At 39.3% G+C, this 26,112-nt stretch overlaps 1 protein-coding gene across 2 annotated transcripts in view; it reads right to left on the bottom strand.

Moving 5' to 3' along the window:
- Positions 1 to 20,743, bottom strand: part of LOC127365870 (inactive dipeptidyl peptidase 10-like) — a 97,909-nt gene extending 77,166 nt beyond the window's left edge. Inside the window, exon 1 of one of the 2 annotated variants that reach the window (XM_051404412.1) lies at positions 20,386 to 20,743. In XM_051404412.1, coding sequence (XP_051260372.1) covers positions 20,386 to 20,442 — 57 coding nt within the window. In that variant the 5' untranslated portion in view covers positions 20,443 to 20,743. The remainder of the gene's footprint in view (positions 1 to 20,385) is intronic. The other variant, XM_051404413.1, reaches the window with a different exon arrangement.
- Positions 20,744 to 26,112: the final 5,369 nt, after the last annotated feature.

Genomic DNA, 26,112 nt, shown 5'->3' with positions numbered 1-26,112 from the left:
CCCCAGCAAAGAGTAAACCATGACTTTCTGTTCTGAAATCTACCAAACACTTTCATACTTCACCAGCATTTGGCTGGTGGCTGGTACTAATTTCCAGGCCTGGATGTTGTTAGGAGCAATAGTCGACTTTTTAGCAATCAAGAGGTAAGAAGAAAGATATTAAAAACGGCTCATGAGGCTGAGTTCTATCACTGGATGGACACGACAAAGTAGGTCAACAGATAAGCCCTGGGTTTGATAACCTTGTTACAGATTCAATCTTAGCTTGTTGCAACACCCATTAAAGTACATATTGGATTCAGTGGCACCTTATCACAGGGATATACTGAATGGGTATTTTCTGATGTGCAATTGGACAAAGAAAGACATTATGACAGATGTGGCAACAACAATGGAGTGGCTAAAACTGTCTTATTCACATTCTGTGAATGAAATTAGCTCCATGTACCCAAGGAAACAGACTAAAGGTCACATGGAGAGCAGCTTCAAACATTATTTTTTCAGTGTTAAGTGAGACTCTATTATGATGTGCTTATATTTTGCAAATATTTAATACACAGTCTTGCAACAAATCCCACATACACACAAAACACATTAGTTATTTTACTCATTTATTGCACTGATATGCACTTTCCCATTGTACCAAGCAGCTTTTGCTCAGTGTGAGACTGCTCCCTACTGGTAACAACAAGTCATTACAGTAATTTCCCCTGCAGATGTAAATCACAGTAAACATTTTCTGTCTCTGTCGCTGCACTAAGCCTGACAGTGTGATTTATAAGGCATGCCTAAGGGTATGACAGCTGCATACATTTGATGGTAGTTCACGTGTTTTAGCAGGGAGTATGTAAATGTATGATAGGTGCAGCACAGGTGGAACATTTAGCATAATCAGAAAGGTCTCATTGTGTTTAAAAAATCTTCCTCATGTGATAGTATCATGCATGAAATGATTATCCTATGGGCTGTAAAAGGATAGCAGAGAAAAGCACGGAGGGAGGGCAGCTACACACGTTTTAATTACAAGTCTTTGCTTTATAAGTAACCTATTCATTAAATCAGTGGTAGCATTGTATAAAAACCTATGTGATTACATTAACACTACAGTGTACTATAATTAAGTGGGTGTGCTAAGTGAGTGCAGCAGTAAGGTTATCTGATAACTCATCATCCTTACAATAACTCTCAAGAAATTAGCACATAGAATAGATCAGGACCTTCAATTTGCAAAGTGCTGAGAAAGAATTTAACGTCTTGACAACCGGGGAAAACTGCAGATGGAGATTGTGATATGATTGAAAGCTGTAGAACAGCAGCGACATGGAAGCTGAGGTGAAATTGTTTTGTCGACTGCTGTTTCCAAGGGCAAGAATAAACATTTACATCAAATAGGACAGAATATATACAGACTGACACAGACGCTGGCAACCAAGAGAAAATAGACTGTTTCAGTGAGGCCATCAAGAGGTATAGAGACAGAGCAACACTGCAGCCAACATAAAGGCATAAGAACTACATTTCTTACCAAAATAAAACTAAAACACCAAATCAAAATTCAATATTTACTAGAAGCCACAAAATATCAAAGCATCTCATACAGTATTCTGAGGGAAAACTTGTGAGAGTATACTGAGCTCCTTCAAAACTCTTCTTTTATTTTATCTTTATCTCAAACTATCTCATCTTAAAGTTTTAAAACTTTTCTCTATGATTTGTTTTCAACACTAATTTCATCAAAGTGTAACATGTAGTACTGTGCATTCCAGGTCATTTGAAATTTAAATTTGGTTTAAATTTATCTGTAACACTACTTAATTGTCGTCATGTCAATAAAGACCATTTTAAATCAGAAAAAAACAAACACATATCATATAGAGACAGTTTTTCTGTGCATTAATAAAAACCTACATTTTCATTAAATATGTATGCATGAAAGAGACCAACATGTTTATACAAATTGAGTTTATACTTTGCCATCGGACCTACAAATCACTTTACAGCCTATGTGAGAAAATATTGGATTGCAGTAAGGCTTATTTCCCTTGTCACTGTTAATGATTTAAGAGCTGCTAATGCACTGAGTGCAATACAAACATAACCGGTGGCTAACAGGCAACCCCCACCATCTGTCTGTCCTACAGCAGAGCTCCCATAACACAAGGTCTGGATCTATTAAGTGGCCTTGACTGTATATGCCCTGAGGCACAGCTTTTATGTGACACTCCACAAATGACATCATAGATCCTTCAGGTATAAAATGGCCCCTCATCATTAAGCCATGTGTGATTTATAAATGTCCAGGAAACTGCTTAGTTTAATGGCTTTCTCATGGTGCACTTGTACAAGAAACAGCACACGCCCCCTCTATTTGATGTATTCTAAGGAAGTTTAAAGGAGCAAAGATGGATGATGCATATAAATCTAAAACTTTAGCATATCACATATGCTATAGAAAAACACAAAACTTCAGATTTTGGTAAGAAAAGTTTGGTGAAAGCAAGCTAATTGAGATGCTGCAGGGAAGCCAACCTTCTCAACTTCTGCCTCAAGGGTTCATTCAACAGGGAAAGCATACTAATGTTGAGATGAGTGTGAAGTTTCTATTGCTTAAACAGAAGCACCTCAAGGCAAGTGATATAAGAAATGTTCAAAAATTAAACCACCCACAAGGTTTTGATAGCTCCTGTGTATATGACTCATGGTAGCAGTAGTTGTTGGATGCCTACCAGGAAGACCTATACAGCAAAGGACACCTGTGGGTTTTAGTTTTTAGTTTTTACCAGTGTGCAGACAATAAGGTGTTTATCTTACCATATAAATATTGCCGCACAGACCTGGAATCCAAGGCAATTTAGTGGGGCGGATGCTGTTATTAACAGGACAACATTGCTTTTTCAACAATAAAAGCTTTTTCTGATCTTACACCACTTGTAGTGTAGTCTGGTGTAGTTTGGATTGATGAAGGTTAGTGTATCTTCATAATCACAATTACAGTTGGTTACGGTTCGGGAAAAACCATGGTCATGGTTGGTTTCCCGTGTCAAAATTCACCATTTCGTTGACCAATCCAACCACCTCAACCTTCTTTCTCTGTGGACTTTTTGGCTCTACAATCTCACCTTAATTCCTCCTTTGTTCCCAACATACAAGAGTAATAGTTCCTACGGCCACTAGAGGGCTTGGTTACTGGAACAGAAATAAATGTTGTCTTTAAGCGTCCTCCTTCTTACCATATCTGCTGCTCTCATATGTGAAGACTGATGGAAATTCTGTATTCTTCCTTTACAATGTAAAGGACACAATAGTTTTAAGCAACTGGCATCCTTTGAATACTGTCTGTTATTGTGCTAGTATAACATTTCAGTCACTCAAATGCTCTGCTCTTTGAGGTAGCTCTCAAAGAATCTCAACCATAAAGGACTCTGTTTGGACAGCTACTGATAAACCTACAGTACATGAATGTAAAAGTCAACAGAACTAAACATTTCAACACTTCCATCCATCCATCAATTTATCCATCCATTCAGGGTGACCATCTCACACTGTATACGATGAATATACCCTGGACAGACATCCAGTCAATCACATGTAGCCACTTAATTCACAGCAACTTCACACTTGCTTTATTCATCCCTAAGGTGCTGAAAGGAATTCTGGAAATGGCAGGAATGCACCAAATGCAGCAGAACAAGACAAAATAGAAAGACATAAAGATCATTCTGTAATTGGCTTGGCTTTCAGGAATGCTAACAGCTGTATGTGTGGCATGCAGAGCAACAATGGATTCTTATAACAGCCAGTGTTTCACAGCTAGAAAATGTCATAATATCCACAGGTATGTTTAACATGTTGTAGACCAATCCTATATCTACCACCACCTACACATAATTTTCATTTTGGGCCATATGAGATTGCTTCATAGGATGGATCACATACTTTATATCTAGAACCTGAGCTGTCATGTCCCACTTTTTATATTTCTCTCTATAGAGAGAGATGCTGAAAGCGGGACAAACTGCATGCATATACTTCCTCTCGTACACACACATTTTGACAGAAAGGGAAACACAGCCCCCTGTGGATTTATTCCTTGAGCATGTTCTGTTCTTCAAAGCCGATTCAAGCTCATGCATGTCTGCATCCTATGGAGGCTCGCTGTAGGAGGATTATCATAATGAGGCAGTGCTGCAGCACATTAAACAGCTGCTATTCCAGCCCTTTCTTCACCTGCACCTCAGATCTCGTCTTTCACTCACAGTGTGGATGACCGCCACCATCATCACACTCTGCAGGTCATCCATTGGCAGCAAAAAGAGGTGTGGGGTTTTAGTCTGACATTGGGTGTGCACATCAAGCCTGTAAACCAAAGTGTAATCAGATGTAGATATAGAGAAGCAGCATGGATTAAGAGTGTCTAAATGGAGGTGCAATGAAGGACAAAATGGTAGATAGTAAATAGAGAACACGGATGGTATGTGGAGTGGTGCAGAGCTGCTAACAGGGGCTCAATGTAATCAATATTGTTTATGAGAAAGTGTGTATTTGTGTGTGTGTGTGTGTGTGTGTGTGTGTGTGTGTGTGTGTGTGTGTGTGTGTGTGTGTGTGTGTGTTGGTATTTGGAAGATAAGGAAAGTGTGCAGCGCTTAAGTACAACACTAAATATCTGCAGGAAACTGCAGTCACCTGAAGGTGAACAACATTGGTGGCACAAGTAAGACTGGCCTGGACCTACTTAAGATTTGCTTTCCTCTCCTCTCCACCAATGTACAGATAAGTTTATAAATCTGACTTCAAGGCAGACTTAAAGGCAATCTTTAATCCAAATGTAAAATAGTAAACACTCAAGAGCACATACCTTCACCAAGACTACACATTTATTTCACCTGGAAATATATATTGACAGTTTTTTTAAAAGTGCATCTTGGAGTGGCAACAAAACATATAGAAAATCTAATTTACATCTAAATTGTGCAGAGGTTGGGATGAATTTTGGTCATTTCAATTGTTTTTCACATTCTACACATTCACATAAAGCTATCCAGATATTAAACTTGTTTCCAGCTATTTTTCAGTGTTTTCCTGTTGCTGTTTTCAGATTTTATTTTCAGTTAAGGAATCCTTTTAGTTGTAAAAGCATGTTGCATGTGTACTCCCAAGAGTGGCACCAGAAATAAAAACACCAAGAGAAGCAGCTAAGACTAATCTTTTTCATAGTCTCTCTTCCAGTATTTTTTCCCCCTTTTTTCATTTGTTTTCTGGGCTTGTTTATTTCTTTAGCACATTTCACAGGCATCTGTTCCAACAGCCCCTCCCATTTCCAAGTTGCTATGGAAGCCATCCACACATTTTCCCCGTCGGCTGAAAACAACAGCCTGGAGAACCTTTCATGGGCTGACAATTGCTATTAACAAGTGTAGAGGAGGCACCTCCGTTCCAGTGGCTGACTTATTCAAATCACTCCTTCTCTGAACAACTGGAATGATAAGAAAGCAGCCGTATCTCATTACGTGTAATCATAATTGACAGGTATCCAGAAACAGATTTAGTGCACGTCGGTTTGTGTGTCTCTTCTGGTTTGTTGCAGCAAGATAATGCTCAGCCAGCTGGAAAGGAAGTGTAACTGGAGAAAATAAAATCTGAAGACAGAGGTACAGTGAAGCTGTGTGAAGCTTGTGTGCCTGACTATTTGTGAACCATTTCGTCACTAACATTTTTTATGTGAAGGAACATAATCTGTTTTGATGGAGTAGTTTTCTATTTTCTAAAAGAGGAGAAAACTGTTTTTGGACATATTTGTGGAAATTACATCCAGGATTCAATCGACTGACTGACATTTGGACATATGTGCGTCTAGATACACTGTCACTGCTGTCTCCCCCTGCATTCAGTGACTGGGAGCACACATTGTGCTGTCATTGTAAGTGTGTATCCCTCTCGGAAAGTGGAAGCTAGTTAGCCCAACTTGCTAATTTTAGCGCTGATCCCCACTAGACGTTACTTGTAAAGCTTTTTTTTTTGGCCTTTTATTGACAGTGGCAGCTGGAGATAGACAGGAAAGGGTGTAGAGAGACGGGATGACATGCAGCAAAGGGCCACAGGTCGGATTTGAACCCTGGGCTGCTGCAGGACGTGGTCGATGGTTGCCAGCTCTACCAAGTGACCTAACTAGACGTTACTTTTTCAATACCTTTTACCGGAAGCTCTCACACACTCGATGCTCTGTTTGTCCTGCTTCACAGAAAGAAGTGGGTCTATCTTACGTTAGCTATCTTTTTTGTGCCAGTCCAGTTTTGGCACAAAAATTTAGTATTTGGGAGAGGAGGATTAAAGTGAACTATTTTTTGCACAGATTGTGTCTGTCTGAACCAATGTTGGAGGCACTATCACTGCTGAAAATGTCAAAAAATAACATTTCTTTTTGGTCAAAGACAAAGATATACACTGAAAAAAGAAGAAAATATATCCCTTGAGAGGAAACCAATACAAAGTTATGTAAAACTACAAAGCGGTTTTCCTTTATCGGAGCAAACATTAAAATCCTGATGGGAGTGGTGTCTTCCAGGAGAACAATGCCCCCTCCACAGGAAACAGGGTTCACTGAATGGTTTGATAAGTTTGACAGTGATGTGAATCGTACGCTATATGGCTGTCACATTCACTTCACATCTTAACATCCTGAGCGTTAGCACCCTCCGCTACCACCATAATCAACACCAAATGAGGGAATATCTTTCAGAAGCTGTTCTGGAGGCTCATGTTGAGTTTATTTCTGTAACTTTTCCCCCATCTGCCTGTCATTTTAAAAGCTTGTTTACACTTTACACTAACCCTCCTAGTCAGAATCAAGTCAGGTAGTAGTTCTCTGATTTCTCCTTGGTGTGATAAATTGAAAGGTTTGTTAGGATGTTACTAGTGGCAGGCGGTGTTAACTGTCTTTGGCTCAGCACCTCACCTGGTGTAAATCATCTCAATCCTGTTATATTGGATTTAGTTTCACACCTCCTGTCCTGGCTGCTCGGTATCGATGTGTTAAAATTGGAAAGTGCAAAGGAAAGAAGTCCCTCAGAGCTGCAGTTCTTCTGATTTGATGCTAAAATTACACAGTTGAAAAGTAATTTTCATTTGCTGCCAATCCAGTGGTTTAGGCACCATCTGGTGCTCCTAATGAGTTCATGATGACTCATTACCTGCTTTTGTTACGCTCTTGAATGGTCCTGAGACGGCAGAGCTCATATAACATAATCTACAGTTAAGCCTGCAAGTCCTCGATATATATTAGAGCTATATACTCTATAGTGCTATTGCGAAATCTATTGCAAGAGTGAGGAAAAACATTGTCTATGCTCAATTTGCTGATACGTTTTCAACCTTCTCATCATGTAGATAAAAATGTAATCCAGGCAGCACTGCTTTTGATGTATGTTTCTGTGCATTAATTATCATATATAAGAGACAGGGTTGAACATAATATAACATTGTAAGATAATATGACATAAGATAACATGATGATATAATGGCACTGATAAAAAAAAATGAATTGACATGAGTGAAAGTGTGCTGCATAGATTGTGTGTTGTAAAACCATATAAAAGGAAACAAAAGCCACAGCACAGAGCTGTGTGAGGGAGAGGACATCTGCCAAAGGACTGGCTGCTGCTCTGGCTCATATGCATGGGGCACACCTGTGCTATGAAACAAGTCCAGGTGTGCCCCATACCACCGATTAACCTCTGCAGCCCTTGAGACAGAAAGCAGAGCAACAGCAGAGTGAAACAAGCACAGGGGCAGGGCATGTAAGACTACAGGATCATTATACAAAATGAGATAACTTGACGTACATATACTTGAGATGACATGGTGTGACATTATAATCCACAGCATGTTGTGGCAGCAGTTTCAGTGCAAATATCCACAGTGGAGTGTGAGCCAGAATATTTAGGGGTTAAAAGATTTTCGATTTGGAGCAAAAGGCCTCTAAAGTGGCGCTAGTAAACTATGTTTGAACTGATGTGTTTTGTTCATGCTGGGAATTAAGCCAGGCAGCTCAAATCATCTGGTCAACAGAGGGCATAATCCTACCATGGAAGAGAGGATCTTTTCAAAATAAAAGACTGTAAACAGTTCTTTACATCTGTGAGCTTTTGACGCCTCACTTCTAGTTTGCACTGAATGGGATTAGGATTCTGACTAAAATGGTTCAGATGTGGCACAGCCCCATCTGGATTCTGACTAAAATGGTTCAGATGTGGCACAGCCCCATCTGCAAACATTAGAACAAACTGCACCTCATCTTCTTCTTCTTGTTCTGCAACAACAATTCAAGACTCTTAACTTAAACTCAATTCTTAAAACCATGAAATGATTGTCTTTAAAAGCATGTACTGGGGGATCCCAAGTAGCTCCAGTGGTAGAGCTGGGTCCTTGCTGCAGCGGCCATGGGTTCATCTCCAACTTGTGGTCCTTTGCTGTGTGTCACCCCCTTCTATCTCCCCCTTTCCTGACACTCTTCAGCTATCACTTGTTTTGCTTGATTCAAAGTGGTATAATGGATTAAGATACTTGATTAGCAAATCTCTAGAGCTAACAATGGTGAACACACTTGCTTTAATTTACTCTTTGTGGGCACATAGCAGTGCAACAACTGGCTTGAATCTGCAAGGTCTTGGTTAGAGCGATGTGAGGCTCCCGTGTCTATATAGAAACATTTTAAACTTGCATGTACTGTATGTAAAATACCAGGTCCAAAAATACAAACACAGCTCATTACACAGTCCATAACAAATCATTCTGCTGCTGGCACCACTCCTCCTGACCCAGATTCACACTCACTAATAGGTGATATTTCTGGCAGCTAATAACTGTATAACTAATAATGCAGTTTGTCCACAGCATAGAGCGAGGGAAGCCCCTATATGTCGAGGTTTAGATCTATGCCTCTGGAGGTCTGGAGCTCGGCTTCCCAGAGTCTGATCCTCTCTGTCCCATGGGTGACATCTGGAGTCAGCCCACTCTCTGCCTGCTCTGCTCCCTCCCCACACCAGCTGAAGTTTGGATGAAATGTACTGTGTGCAGACACAGCTTTGTTCTATTTTGATGCAGTCATGGCATGTTTTCCGTTTCTCCATTAGACAAGATCCCTTTTAATATGTCTTCTCCTTCTCACCACATTTTACTCTCAAACAGTTCAGTCATAATAATGATCTTTGTCCTCCTGCTTCGTGAAGTAACAACATTTATTTACAGAACGGTGAAAAACGTGCAAATAACAAAAAAGATGATACTCCTTTTATATATAAATTAAATTCATCCTTCCTCGCACTTAACTGAGGTTATACACAGAAAAAAAGTTTACAACTTTTCAACTTTACAAATGAAATAATGTTCTAGTATATTATATGCCATAGATACATGCAAACACTTAAACGTGCTCCAGTCTTCCAGTACAGTGTAAATACAGCACTTAACAAACCTTAGACCTGCAAGTGTGCTAATTTGGATTAGTCTCACGCATATAAACTCAATCGGGAATTATGCATCATCTTTCTAGAAATGCAAATGCTTGTTTGTTGTATTTAGCCCATGACTTGTTATAATGACTTCACCTGACCTGACCCAAAGTTATGGGGAAAAAATTATAATTGCATTTCAAATCTGCATAGCACAAAATTTAATGACAGCTGAGAATAATTAAAATGTTTTGGGGAAACTGTTGGTGTGACCCAGTTTTAAAAGTTTGCTGGTTTCTCAAGGATTTTGTTTGTGCGAACAATCCACCACCTCTAAAAAATTCATTTTCAGGGGCTTTCAATTAACGTCTGTATCTCACGGAGTGTTTCATATTTTACTAATTTTAAAGGGAAGTGAGAAAGGACATTAACTTGCTCATAAATAAAGATCAAGGAGATCTCACCATTTTCACTACTAATGTAAGAGTCATTATTAGCAACAAAATATTCTTGTACTGCTAATGCTTTTACCTAATATCAAGGAAAGACTGCTGACCCTGAACATTTTCAAATAAAGGGCAAAAAAGACAAAAAGCCCTAAAAACAGACATACCAAGGTAATAATATTCTTAGATTTGATATGAGGCTCTTGAGGGTTGACTAATTTTCAACAAATAAAAATAAACATTTCAAGAAATGTTACATGCAAATAAAATGCATGATTTAAAAGGCTTGGGCACATTCAGTTTTATATGAAAACCTCAGGAGAAGGTTGGAGTGAAACAATAGTGTGCCTCTATGTTCCTAACATTTTTGGTCCTTTAGTCACCTGACTGTATATGTATCTTCAATAGGTGCATGTACCCTTCATATCACATCACTGGTCTGACTCTGGAATATTTTCCATAGTGATTTTTACTGGTGGAAAGAAGTGACAGTATAGACATACTGTATATTGGAAACCATATATTCCAAATGCCATAGGCAATTGTGAAAGGTTAAATAATTCCATTTTAGTTCAATATCCACAGACCGGAGGCTCATTGCCTCCCTGCTGTCCTGTAGTCCATGTATTTCAGGGCCTGGATCAGGACATGAAAGGGTTTCATGTCATATAAACACCAGCTTACACCTGCAGGCATGGCAGGCACTCACATTTTGAAACTGTCAGTGGATATGCCATGAAGGTAGAAATATAGACACAAACAAAAGCAGGGTGAGTCTTTAAGTCAAGTAACATTCCTCAAGTACCTTTTTTTCACATGGGACATGAGCCCCAGTCTTCTGGGTACAAGTGTGTTTGTTTGACGCATGAAAATTATGCAGGCTCAAAAACACCTGTCTCAAATTAGTTGTGATACAGGCTTTGGGAAAAACAACTTTAACTTCGGTCTGACCCTCACAGTGTGGATGTTAAAGTGCTGTGTGGAGAAACTAATTGAATCCAGGGTGAACTGCTAAAATCATCCAACTTGGCCAGGAAAAATACAGTGAAAAAGCTACACTACACTACCAAACAGCAGACAGACAGTGAATAGTGAACATAGAGGAGCCTTTAAGCTTGGACTTACATTCACCAGGTTGACTGAAACACAACTCCAAATATCGATAAATATGGGTTTTTAAAAGCTGATTATCTCAAAATGTTAGATAATCGTCTATCACTGCTCCAAATTAATGATAATGTTGCTCCATAACTGCTCTTTGCTCCACATATTAACCTAAAAGGTAATAATATATGTCATAAGTCGCCCCCAAGTGGTCAACAATCAGTTTTGTAGGTTTAAGCCCAAACTGATTCAGGAAGTTAGAATGCTTAATTTTTCATGATATCAAATCCCAATTTTTAACACTTTATGGCAGGCAGTTCATTCAATGTATATGCACTCATATACATATACAGTACAATATACATACTGCAAAGGACAACTGCATTATATGGGGAGTGTGTTATTCATAACAAAGTATTTTTGGGACAGGTACTATTACTAGGTACTACCACTACTGATGTCCCTAATTGAGACCCATTCCCCTCAGTCGAGCCAGCAGCATGCCTTGAAATCACCCGGATAACATGCAATCAACATGCAAAGAGAAAAAGACTCCACATCTGCACTCTAGACAATGATGTTTTATCAGAATTGTGTGTCTGCCTTCCACCTGTCTTTATGCTCCATATGCCTCACAGAGCCAAGCAGGGAGGGCTGCTGGGAAACTGCAATCACAATCATCTCCTTTCAGAGCGAGGTCTCAGATTAGCTCTCCAGCTGTTTCACCGGTTACACCTCTTTCGTGACACCAAAAGATCCAGGCAATATTACAACAAACACTGCAATAATTTGCTTTGACACTTCACTGAAAAGTGCTTGATGGACATCGGAATAGAAATTCTGAAAAACGTATTTTTTTAAATTCGTCCTCTTTGGCTTAATGCTTAACAGAAAAAGCAAGAAACGATGGAAATGGGAGTTTACTGTGTTCATCTGATGACAAGAACTCACTAACATTCTTATCTTGTCTTTGTTGTTTGTTTTTCAATTACAATGGCCCAATGGAATCTAAGAAGCTTATATACAACAAACCAATGATATGCTGGCAGTGGTTGAATAAGAGTTGAACCAATTTCAAGGATTTTTCTAATGACTTCATCATGTGGAGGACAGCCAGCATCGTACAAAGAGCTGACAGCTGGATTCATCCTGATGTCTGTAAGCAGTACGCCGCGTCTCTGCAGTCTTTCAATAGCAATTCAAATCCTGCTGTGGACTTCCTGACATCTGCCTAGAACCATACATATATTTAAAATGAAAAAACACTGTCACTTATCAAACGCTAAAGCACAAAATTGTAGTCCATTGCTGTCTCACAAGGTTGGCAGTGAAAGCACTTCAGTTTTCTTGCTTTCCTGTCGGTTACACGCCAAAGGGAAGCAAGCTCCCAGTCTGCTTGGATTTTAGTTAGGCCCTTAGATATCAGTATAATGTAACTGATGGTCAGCACATTGCAGGATCTATAGAATACTGTATTGTATGAGTTCTCACAGCTGACCGAATACCTCAATGTTCCCGGAGAACTTGGTACAGAGTTCTGGTGAAAGGCTCTTTTTCAGGCACATTTTCCTGAAACTCTCTGCAGGGAGTGAGGTGACAAGAGCCCGACTGTTTTCCCATCTGTCCCGCAGTGGGAGCTCCCTGTGGTGCCGGGGTTTTCTCTCTGGTGAGCCCTATAATGTGCCGAGGGGATTTTCTTTAGATTACACATGAGGCTGTCACTGAAAAAAGCATTGTTACCCTGTGCTGATCTGTGCGCTTCATCAGTGCAAGCAAGCTGTTTGCTCACCGGAGAGTACCATAGTACTACGGTGTGGAGGAAGGTATTAATAAAGAGTGCATGCTTTGACATGCTATGTTGAGCACTTTGAGATTCTTACAGCAGCCTTTAAGTCTATTGATAGATCATCTTTGTCAGCCTGTTGTTCCTCATGTTGCTGATATGGATTCTAGGTTTGGGTATGACAGCTGATTATCCAGCCAGAACTGGCAACCTGGAGTCTGGTTTTGGTGGCTTAATTGGTCGAACGATTACATGCAAACGTCAATGCACTGCTTTGAATGGAACCGTGGTCACAGAACTAGGGTTACAATATATAACATTTGCTTTTGTGGCCCTTAAGTGACCCTGTGTTTCAGTAACACAGGCTGCTGCATTGGTAGGGGTTTTGTGCTTTAGGTAGCAGTGAGACATTCAGCAAGACAATCCAGAATCCAGTTTGAGCAATCATTATCAAACATCAAAACACTGCACAGTGGTTAATATATACTGTGAGAGAGGATTTTGTAGAAGTAATCACAGCAGCAGCTACGTTCACTTGAAGTTATCAACCAGGAATGCTTGATTGAGCATTATATGAGTGGCTACCACCCTGTGTTTTATTGCATAGACGTGGGATACAGGGATGCTGAGGGGGCTGCAGCACCCCCTAAAACCGGGCATCATGAAAGCCATCAATTGATGAAAAAGTGTGACGCAGATTTGCAGTAGAGAGAGAGAGAGAGAGAGAGAGAGAGAGAGAGAGAGAGAGAGCATGTGAATATGGACAGAAGTGTTGACGTGATATAAAAACTTTCTTTGATCATGAAGCCCGATGTTCCTCTACAGTTCTGTGGTTTATCAGTGAAGCGTATGAAGAGAGTGGAATCTCAGTGACAGACAGATCTGCGTTATGCACTCCTCTACCTTTATAAAACGTCTGTATCCTCACTGTGCTGCCTTATTATTAACTACAATGAACTGGTCGTGGGTCATGTAGTGGGAAAATGCATTCAGGGATAAGGTTCTGAGAACATGAAGCAAACTATATTATGTTGTCTTATTCCATGTTTAATTTTACAGGCTTACAGTATAGTGTTTAATGTTCATCCTCATGTATTCACACTCTGGTTGTCTCACCCTAGTTAGTAGAGTTATTATTCATTGTGCCATGAGCTAAGCACATTCCAAAGACCAAGGCTGTCTCATGAAGAGTAGGGCATCAGATCTGTTGACTACTATCAGACATTAGACGTCACCAATAGACATCCTTGGGAAAGAGGCTACATTCTTTGGGAAAGAGGCATATAATAGAGTGATTTTCTTTGTTGAAGTCGGTCGATTCTTGAGACAACTCAGTTTGCCTGTATCCTGTTTCATGCAAATAAATCTTGCACGTGGAGTGAAACTGTCTCTTTGCTTTCTGTGAGTCTGTGTCACCATTCTGGGTACCTTCAGTGGAAGTTTGTGGTCTCTCACTATAGTCAGATAGCTAAAAGTTTAAGTCAGATAGACAGAGATATCTTGTGCTACTCCAGGCATTGTATCTCTCCTTGCACTTAGTTTTGCTTGTTATTTCTGTGTTGTTGACTGTGTAGTTGCTGTGACTGCTTTAACATACAGTAAGTTCTCCGTCTGCTGTCTCGTAAAACATTCTCAGATTGTTGTATTGTGTTGTAAATAAGAATTAGATGGTATCCTAGCCTTTTAGATTGATACAAAAACATGAATAAGGTGCACAATTGAGTAAGATGTCATTATAAACAAGCCCTCCCTCAATGGTGAAGGATTTCCAGCATCCCGGTTTTCATTTAGATGAATGCAGACGCTGCATTTTTACTTCAATCTGGTAATAAAAATATCACTTTCACTAAGCCACATACAGTGTACTGTATGGTCTAAATCACAAATCGCATTATAACCTGTCTTGGTCTTCCTGACCTACATGCAAATCAGGCCCCAGTCCAGAAGGGCACAGTAATGCACATGAAGCTCTTGTGTATTTACCACAAAAGCTAGAAGAAGAATAACATACACTTGCACAGAACAGTTTAGTTTCAACAATAACAGTTTAGCTTGCGACCTAAAAACTATCCATAAAACAAAGACATGGATGTCTCCAAAGGATGAACTACAAGCAATGCAAAAGTTTTATCATCCTCATTCACGCCATTTCGGTAAATGCTTTTTGGCATTTTTGATATCTGATAGCTATCTGATTCACCCAAGACACATGAAGTGTAAATGTGTTTTAGCATGGATTTTCCTTCAATACTTAACCCAAGACAGCTTAAAGAGATAAGACGGAGAAGCAACAAAACAAATCAAAAGCTCCAAGCCAAATCTTAACCAGTCGGGCTGTGAGCACAAGCCAAACACACACTGTTAAAAATCATGGCATGTGCCATTTATCTGCACTGTTCCCCACAGCAGATGCAGTCCAGCCCCAAAGCACTTTTATATCCTGGTGGCTTATTGCTTTTCACAACAACATCCCTACAGGGGAATCCAAACAAAGTAAGATAATGGCAGTCTACCGTTCAGTAAAAGCTGTGTGATCATAACTGTGGTTACGCCTACAAAAGAGAAGCAGTACACAGGGACAAATGCTTAAGAACCCCCCTTCTTAGCTGTGAGTCTCGCCTCGAGTACTTGGATAATCCACTGGGAGAAAATCACTCTCTAAACCAATGATCCACAGAATTACTTTGTCTCTTCTTACACCAGTCCCCGTTCTCGACGCATGACAAATGTACATGCTAGTGAGAAGCGTGTTGGTGTGAGCCACTTAATCCTTTCAGCTGGAGCATCTCTGTAAATATGAGCAATCTGGCTAATGGAAAACAAAACTAACAAGTACATTGAGAACATGAGTAATCACCTACATCCAGTGCACATTTAAAGTGTGTACTTCAGCATGAACGCTGCAACAAAAAAAAAACTGGTAAACATTTATTTTCCTGTTTACTTTCTGAAAGGAATGGTTCTGTTAAATCTACAACTATTAAGTAGTTAGCTTAGCTTAGTATAAAGTCTGAAAACGGGGTTTAGCTCCGTAATACGCACATTATATCTTATTTATGTAATTCATACAAAAAAAGGAGTCTAAAAATGACAAGTTGTGGTTTCTTGGCCAGGAGCAGTGACTTCTGGGAGGCTCTGCTGGTTGCCTAGCAACACACAGTGATGATTAAACAAATTAGATCTACTTTTCAGTCTTTAAGCTATAAGCTAAGCTAACTGTAGAGCTATGTCTTTAGTATTTTAAGGAATATTCTTAAAAGAACTGCTAACATTGTGACACTGGCAGAGATCCATTTAAATCCATGTCAATATATTTTTTTTAGTTCTTGGAGAAATTAGCATGAAACTGTGGGATCTGTAAAATATTCACTAAAATTCAAACTGTGGTTTTAAAGTATGTAACAAACCATCAATGCTTCGATTCAAGCCGGGGATCATCTATGTGCTCCATCTCTGTCCTGTCAGCTTAATAATTGCATGCAAGGCACCAAAGTATTTTTTAAAAATCCTCTCCTACCAAATTATTATTAATATTATTGGGGTTTTTTGAGGTTTTTTAAAATACTAAATATTCTGCCTCAGATATTGACATTTAACTCAAAGGCAGAAAAGTGAGAAAGTGTAAATATCTTAACAGAAAACAATTTTCTTTTATCCTCATATTTTGCCGGGTAATTCTGAAACAAAGTGCCTTCTTCAGAAATATGTTTTTTTTTTTTTTTTTTCCAGTGGAAAAGTACAGAGTTCATAATATTCATATTGTTCAGAATGTGTCATTAGGAAAATTGTTGGTCTCAAAAGAAAAATGGCACTGCTCACATCCACAATTTAATGGATAGACTGGAGGAGGCAAGAAAATGAACAACTGGATAGCCGCCAGCAATGCATGCACATTTATTTCTCCCTCAAAGCCCATGGGGGGCAATGTCACAATTGTCCTCATTTTCCATTTTCTGCAGCTGGTTTTAATGGCTACTGAGTTCTGGCTGTAATGAGACAAGCACAGACTGTAGCATACAGCCAAGATGATTGAAATTAATTTCATGTTCCTCGGAGAGAAACTATCATTTCACACTATTAGCGTGGCTCCAGAAACAGCAGTGTCAGTCGGTCGGTCCGTTGGTCCATTAGCCTGTCAATCGAACACCTCCATGTGACGCGTGAGTGATAGCTCGGCGTCAATTAAATGTGTTGCCTTTTATATTTAGAACATGTGCTGATCCACTCACTTTACATGTGCTGCCACAAACAGGTTTACTTTTCCACTTGTTCAGCATTTCATTTCATGGCAGGATACATGTATAGATAATCAAATTCCTCAAAAAACCTCAGCTGTACTTTGAGACAAATGGTAACACAGTGGTAGAAAGTAGTACATTTACTAAAGTACTGTACTTAAAGCTGCAGAAGGTCATTTTTATAAAAAAAAAAATTTAAAGTCTTATTTGCTGAAACTTTCACCACATCCTGACAGTACTACATGAGCCAGATAATCGTTGATGATCTTACTGCTCCTAATGGCTCCACTCCTGAGTGAAAACAGCCAATCAGAGCAGAGAAAGATCAGAATCAGAATCAGAATCAGATATATTGCACATACGAGGAATTTATCTTGGTGCAATGGTGCTTAAAATATACAAATCACACAAAAATAACACAAGAATAAAGTACTTTTAAAAGTATAAATAAATAAAGATAAGAAAGGTAAGAAAAGATAAGAAGACTGTACAGAAGACGGGAGTGCATTAATGTAATGCATATATATATAAGGTGGGTATAAGAGTCAGATAGTTGATTATTGAGTCTCATTCCCAGGATTACAAATACCATTAGTACTAGCACGAGCCAGAGGAACCAGATTTTTGTATGTACTACTGTAAGAACACAGTGAAAATTTCAGCAAAAGTGACAAAAAAGTTTTTTTAATAAAACTTACTTACTGCAGCTTTAAGTACAATTGTAGTTAGGCCTACTTGTACTTTACCTCAGTATTTCAGTTTTCTGCTACTTGGTACTTTTACTCTAATAACGTCATATGTTTACCTTTAACATTATGGTGTTACTACTTTTACTTCAGTTTCATTTTCATGCATTATTTCCTCCTACTCCTAGAGTTTTTATCACATCTCGGACTGACAGCGAACGCTCTTCTCTATAAGGATCATGCATATATACTTTGTGTCACACTTTTTCATCATACTTTCATGTATTTGTTATGCTTGTCTCTAAAACGTCAATCAGAGACTGCTGCAGCTGAACCAGAATGCTGCGAGTCCTCGCTAAGTGAAACATTAGTTGAGTTCTCAGATCTTTGCACTGGCTTCCTGTGTCAAAGAGTTTACATTAAAATATTATTGTTGGATGACATAGCACTGAATGGTTTTGGGTCATGTTGCATTTCTGCTACGTTATAAGCCGTCCACACCTCTCACATAGGGACTCTCCCCCAGGGCCAATACTAAACAGGGAAGCGGTGTTCAGTTTCAGTGCACCATATATCTGGAATAAACTCCCAGAAAACTTAAAATCAACTCTCAGTTCTTTCAAATAAAGCCATAAGACTTATGTCATTGCCTTTTTGTTAAATCAAATTTGGGAGTATTGCACTATAACTGCACTGGGTTTTTTTATTCTTCTGTTTATTCTGGGCTTTGACAGAATCATCTGAGCTTATTCTCTTTTCTATTTTATTTCATTCTATGTGTCCTTTTATATTGCCTTGTGTTTCTTTTACATCTTGTCTTATAATGGGGTTTTTTATGTCTTATGTAAAGCACTTTGAGTTGCTTTGTCCTTAAAATTTCTTACTTTTTAAAATAAAAAAGTACCCCTGATGCTTCTTTCTGTACAGTGTTTTCATAGTAATCTAGTACAGGAGATGATGGTGCAGAAAAGGCGTCTGATTTTCCGATGTGTGCGTGTATGTGTACCTACACACACTATATATACATTTTACAGTGAATATTGTGGGTGCAAACATTTCCTTAAGGATGAAAAAAACTGATGCCACAAAGAAGAGCTGAGGGTAGAGCTCATGCTGACACAATGTAGTGTGTTTAGAAGGTTAAAGGACCAGTGTGTAGGATTTATTGGCATCAAGTGGTGTAGTTGCAGATCGCAACTCCCTCGTCAGATCCCCTTCCAAGTGCAAAGGAGAAACTGCGGTGTCTGTGAAACACCTGAAAAAAGCAGTTGTCCCTTCAGGGCTACTGTAGAAAAATGGTGGTTGAACATGACGAACTCCATGGACGGCGACCTGCAGTATCTGTAGATCTAAAAGGCCATTATACACTAATATTATAGTCATCTTCTGCCTGCCAATGGTTAGCCAAGTCAGAACTATTGCTCAGCATTGTGCACAGGATAATCATGGCTCTGCAGTGTCATTAAAGTTCTGGAGAATAGAAAAAAGTTCACCCTCTCCTACAGGTGGAGACATTACCAACTCAGAGCTCTGCAGAGAGGCAGACTGGGTTGTCAACACAGCAGAGCCTAAATGAAGAACTGAATTCATCATCTTTTCTCTCATTTATTACACATGATGGATGCTGTTCTTGTACATCTATCTTTGTGATATATCTGTGTTCTTTTGTGTCTAATATGATTATAGTGCATGGGGTGTGGCAATTGGACTCTGGCTATATCAAATAGATTTGAAATCCTGTCAAACCAGTTACACTCGTTCTTTGGTTCATTATATATGTGTTTGTCTTCTGTTTTTGTCCATTTTCACTCCGATACAGCCTTTAGTGTTGAAACGTTTGTCTGTTTGCACAGTTAATGTGTCATCAATCATTGTGTTCTAGTCTCTTCTTTTATTCATTGTAAGTTGGCTTTCCTCAAACTGAAAAGCACCCGATTCAACTGCAAACTGCTGGAAGATGCGTGGAGAACCTTGTTTCAACCAAAGTTAAGCCCAATCTGACAAAGAGGAAGCAGCTGAGTCTGAGATGACCATTAAACCCTTGTGATTAAGTAATAAGATGTCACTTTGGTGGTATGTAATGGCCATGACAACCTCCCTAAGTGCATCTATAGACCTACTTTTAATCTTGTTGTTGCTATCTAAAGGTCTTTTCAACACTTAAATACACTACACCAACGTTGATATCATCACTTAAAGAAAAAGTAAAATAAATGCTTTTAATATCCAGGTTCGATATTAAATGTTAATATTTGGCCTACCATGTTTGACGGTTGTATTCAAAGTCCCATAAATCATTTAATCAAGTGGATGCACTGGAGAGAGACCGTCCTCAAACGGGAACAGCGTCTGTCCTGCCGTCCTGATAAATCATTTATCTGACATCGCTCCTGCGCTGAAGCAAAGCAACTACCGATCAACTGTTCCTACAGAGCAATCACACACAGAGTTTTTTTTGTCATTTAAATGACCCACAACTTCCACCACGTGGTTTATTTGTGCCTCGCAACTTATCCGAGCAGCAGCCAACTTTATTCCCACACTGAGAGTTGTATCTCACACCAACAAGAGCTCTTCTGAAAGTTTCAATCATACAAACAGCTCCACTCATGCAACTTGTATCGTGAGACCCGAACCAGTCGACGCACGGTGCAGCGACACAACCAGCAGCACTCTTCCTACCTTTCCTTCACTCGAGTAGCGCCGAGTGTGCTGCGCTGCTCCTGCGCTCTGGTTCATGTTTCAGCACCGTGGAGAGCTCCAGTCGGGGGAGAGGAAAAAAAGCCAATCAGTCCGCGGATCGATGAGCTGCTGCGGAGAGGGAACACAGAGCAGGTGGCCGACGTAAGGGAGCCACTGGAACTAGTTTACTGGTTCGTCGTCCTTCTCTGTGACACGCATGGGTTCTCAGCCAATGATGCCTTGCGCGTAAAGACTTTGCTGCCGGTGAGCCAGCTGTGAGTGCGAGCGGGCTGCGCGTTCATCCGTCAGTATGGGCAAGTTAGTCCTCAGTGATTGAGACAGCATAACAGGCTATGAACAATCTGCTGCAGGACGCCGAAAATAAATATAAAGATTTATAACCTATCCAGAAAATGAGTTTTTTTCCACCATAAATCCTAAATCATTACGCAGACTTCCTGGCACAGGAATTAACGTTTCTGCAGAAATACAAGCTATCATTCCACGGGGACAGATTGCGTAACACGATAACAACATCTTGCAGCATGTAAAAGCATCATGTTTAAGAGCTGCTGCATGGACACATTCCTTACACTTTGTGTTTAAAGCATGAAATAAATAAATTAATATTTTAATCACTCGATGTTGTCGGCATCTACTTTACCCACTTTCTCCATCATAAAATTATAAGAATTCCCAACAGAGTGACTTTTAATTAATGATACATACACGCATATGGCAACAAGATTGGAATTGAAAGTGTCATCAGGGGAGAAATTCAGCGTAATGTTTGATTCTGTGAGTTTTATTTGATTCTAGAGCTTTAACTGTGAATCAGAACATTTACGTCCCAGTAAAACCGTGGATGTTAATGAGTTTCCTATAACTGTGCAGAATGGATTCGCTCAAAATCACAAATAACCACTGACCTGAACGATATTGTACAAACGTGAAACTTATTTCTTGGTGGAATCCCTTCCTCTGATTCACAGTAACTTTATCAAAACAAAGTGAATTCCACTATCTTATCTCAAACATTTGGTGTATGACAACATTTCTTGTTGTTGCAATGGAGAGAGGTCATGGTGGTTAGACTCAGTGTGAAGCATCTTCATTAAATGCACCACCAAAATATATATTCATTAATGCAGCTCTAATTTATACTGCATGGTCATCTTTGAAATCTGAGGAAATACAGTAGCTGTTTCGTAGCTTCACAACTTGTTAAGTGTAAGTTTAAGATATTTTCTGTTCTGTTACTTAAAAACAACTTGTAAATTCAAGTATGGTGAACCATCAATGATGAACACACAGCTCTTTTAGAAAGAGCACAGTATAATAGGTAGGTTTCAGGAGGTAATTGTGCTAGTTTGCTTTTTCTGAGATTCAGATTTTTTGGTGTAACAGTGTGCATCTATTCCCTGGACCTCTATAGAAAGCTGCTGAACAGTGCAGGTATTTTGTACCATGCAAACCCAGAAATGTATACACCAGCTGCAAATGTATCATCTGTGCACATAGCAATTTATTTATTTAGCTATCATTCCACGCCATTTACTTTTTCCACTCTTTAGTGAAGAAAAGCATTATATACCAGATGTGTTCATTTTGGAAAATACCACTGCTCTGACCAGTGCTCCATCCTCAGAGGTCACAAGCAATTTCCGGTGTTTTCGTGCTCAGATGGGAAGGCATTGCATTTGGCATTTATAGCAAAGGTCTTGGTACTGTATTCACCTTATTACTTAAAGCAGTCTTGTGTTATTATATAAAAAAAAAAAACAATTGTATTACAAGCAGGAAGCCAGCTATGTTTGACTGCTGTGACATTTTAAGATAATTGCATTGAAAAATGCTTCTTTTTGTAGTTCGAAGGAGACAGGAAATGTGTGACAGAGGGTGTCATGCATGTTATACTTTCCTCTTCCGTTACATGGTGATGGTTCAGGGGCTGCCAGCTGTAAACTATCCAACAGCATGCAGCCAGAGTTTGTCCAGGCTACCCGGTGAATCTTGACATCAATAAGTAAAGGCCTCCCTCTCCCGTTTGCTTATCACAGAGCACTTTGAACGCCACTGCTCGCCTCCACTTGAAAGCATGTATTTCGTTTTAGAGAAGAGGAGATGCGACCTTTTGATGCATGAAAGGTCGAGGTGTGATAGGAAACGTGTCACTGTCCAACAGCCGAACACTAAAATGTCACCAGGAAGTGCGGGTCTGTACAGCGGAACAACTTGGAACAAGGCTGAGCTGGTGGGAGCTGAACGTTTTGAATGCTACACACCAAGGCTCAGTCCTTGCTGCAGTGGCCATGGGTTTGAATCTGACCTGTGGCCCTCCCCTCTTTCTCTCTCTCCCTCTTTGCTGTCACTCTTAAGCTGTCACTATCAATAAAGACAATAAAAGCCCCCCGAAAACCTTAATTGCACACTGAATAGGAAGCATAGAATAAATGCTGCAAAGCAAACTGCAGGGTAGCGTGGATGTAGACAATGCAGGTTTAAAACTTATAAAGAACATTTGCTTTGCAATTGTTTGTCAGACCTCAAGCATACACACAATGTGTTTTTTGTGAGTAACACGGAATGTAAAAATAACTTTGTTTGTTTACTCTACAGGGCACCTTTTAATTTTTACATATTTCTCCCCAGTCCATATGTCTGCCAAGTCACCCACTCACCTGTCATTCTTCATCACAACCAGCAGCAGCCTTCAGTTTCCACCAGCTCCAGTCACTTGATTCCCAAACCCACCTGCAAAACACATTTCTTTAACCATGGCTTTGTTCCTCAGAAAGCCATTACAGTGAGCCAGCATGCAATACCAGCACACTAGCTCAACTAAATGGAATGCAGTTATTATTAATATGAATAAGGACTGCTACAAATTACACCTGTTAGTCTCATCTCTCTTCTTGACTCACTAACTGCTCCTACAGCACGTAACAGACACTTTTCTCCATAAACAGCAGCAACTAATTTCAGAAACATATGAATCATTATCATTTTGCTGACAGCTGTAGTGTTGTATGATTATACGTTTATTGTGGGATTGTTAGCAGACAATCTACTTTTTGCTCTGCAGCATTTTTTGAGAGCATAACATTTCCACTCAGAATTTTGACCCTCAAATCAAATGCCACAGTAAACAAAGTGCACTATAGAGTGGTTGCAGACTGTCCATATATAGGCCTCTCTCACAGCAGCTCTCACACAGCTCTCACACAGCTTTGACTTACAAGTTTCCATTCAAATACTATATCCGCATTTTAAATAAGATTCCCAAAAATAAGCAACAGTAAATGGGAACTGTGCGTTTTAATGCCACATAATGTGAACATCAGAAGTGGAGCACAACGAGATAAACACCAGTCAAACCTCAAACGAATGAAACCCACTTTTTGTTTGTTTAATGTATTTATTTGAGGAAGGTTACAGTCTCTGATGATTTGATGTTTTTGCCACACCAAACTTTTTCACTTGTGTATTTACAATATATTTTATTTTCAAATGTTCGCCATTTCCACTCAGGTTTTTTTAATATGTACATACACAAATGCACAAAAATGCATGATGTAGATGCACATAAAAACAGGTGGATGGAAACACACTTATTGTAGCAAAAGCACAGTTGTTACTAATAGCACTAACAATGGCTCTGTTCTATTCAAGTGCCCCAGTAAGCCATGACAGTCTGACAGTGAGCCAGCACACACAATACAGGACCATAAATGGAATTCAGTTCATCATTCATTTTATTAATTACACCTGCGATTTTGCAACTGTGGCTTCTTGCCAGATCATCTATTTAGCTTTCCGAGCCAATAGCTTTTTTCTTCTTACTTTTTCATTTCCTGCCTGTCCTGTATTTTTTTTTTTTTTTTTAACCCTGTCCACCTTTTGACTGCTGGTTTGTTCTGATTGCCTACAAAATCCTGACTTCTGCCAGGCACAATAAAAAAAACTTTGCTTTCAACCTGTCTGCCTTGTTCGTGAGTCATGCTTTTATGTCCAAACCTTGGTGAGCCGTTAAGAGTACTCAAGTTTGTTCTCAAGATGCTTATTTTCTCTGACATGACTCAATCTTGTGAAACTCTTAGTTTTGCACAGGTGTAACCAAGTAGGTGAAAAGGTAAATTAACCTGTACAATATTTTTCAAATAAAATGGGCAACAAAGACCAGCTTCTACAGAAGCAGAAGTTCCAAGAGCAAAATTCAATCTAGCAGTCAGCAGTTCCACATAAATGATTTAATATCATATTGATACAGTTGAGTGTTTATATTTTCTACAAGTGTTGATAATGATACTTTATTGTCATCCATTTGCAAATCACAGAAAAGACAAAAAAAACATTAAGCAAAGATACATACATTTAACATAACATTACAAACACAGAAGACAACATTCAAGACTCTTCAATGTGCTTTTGATCTGGGATTAAGCTCCATATTTAATTTGAGGAGTCATTGCTGCACAAAAGAGTGCTTTACAATTTGTATTCACTGTTCAGAACATGGTTGGGGTCTGAGACAATGTTGCTGTTGTAGGCTGATTTGATCATTGGAGCAGATTTTCATTTGGTGAAAGTACAGTAGTGGACAAACATTTATACTGTGTTGTATCACAGTACTGCAGAACACTCAAGGCTTTCTCAAAGAAAAGTCTTTGTTTTGTCTTTTTGCACACAAATGCAATGTGCTCTTTTGAGGATAACAGCTGGTCTATCATCACACCCAAGTATTTGTATGAAATGTGTATATTTCACCACAAAACGTGCAAATGTTCATTGTTAACGCTGTGTAATAATAATTTGTTTCTCATATATTCAGGGTTTTTTTTTCAAAGCTGCAATCACAGTTTTACTAACAAGATTCGAGTTATATCACATTTGACTCCCTCTTGAACAACATAGGACCACAGTACGAGGAATGTTGATAGAAAAAAAATGTGTGGTGTAGTTTGGACTGAGTCTTGACTCAATTTCAAAGAAGCGTGCACTTGGACTTGGCTCAGACTCAACATAAGTGGTCTTGACCGCAGCCCTGAAGGTAGAGCTTTGACACAAAATGAGTGCACACTGTTTCATGGAGGAGTCACATGCTGGTGCTTTACTACATGGTTGAGCAGGCAGACTTCCAGCAGTCATGTTTTTCCTTTATCCACCTTCAATTTGCACATACTGGGACATTTTTCTTGAATGTTCTTCCCTGTAAAGAACAAAGAAATGTGACTGCACCATCCCCAAGACACTGTTTCATCAAATCTGTTAAAAGAGATTGGCTGCTATGGCGGATATGCTTACAGACAAAGCTCTCCATCCCTACAATAAGCTGATTCTGTGCATTCAGTGCTGCCACACTGCCCTTGCCCACATGGGTGCCAAGTGTACTAATCCCTGACTCTTTTATAATCTGTGGCCTGTGGATAATGCGCTTGATGTTACGTAATAATGATTTTTTTTTTCCTTCAGAACCTGTTCTTATTTTAGTTACTTGTAGCCACTCTATTTTTGCTTCTTTTGATTGAGGTATTAATACATCGTTTCCTCTGTAAAAATGTTCCCTCTAGTTTATTATTTGATTATTTTTAGACACTAAATAGAGTTTAAATTTGTATTCAGAGCAATGCACATGCAGGTTCACTAAATGATGTGTATGATGTTCCACTACAGTCAAAGCACAGCACAACTCTGACTTTGTCCACTCAGAAATTCCTTTTAATCTGT

This window comes from Dicentrarchus labrax, unplaced genomic scaffold (assembly GCF_905237075.1).
Source record: "Dicentrarchus labrax unplaced genomic scaffold, dlabrax2021, whole genome shotgun sequence".
NCBI lineage: Eukaryota > Metazoa > Chordata > Actinopteri > Moronidae > Dicentrarchus > Dicentrarchus labrax.
This window is presented reverse-complemented; position numbering and strand designations above follow the sequence as displayed.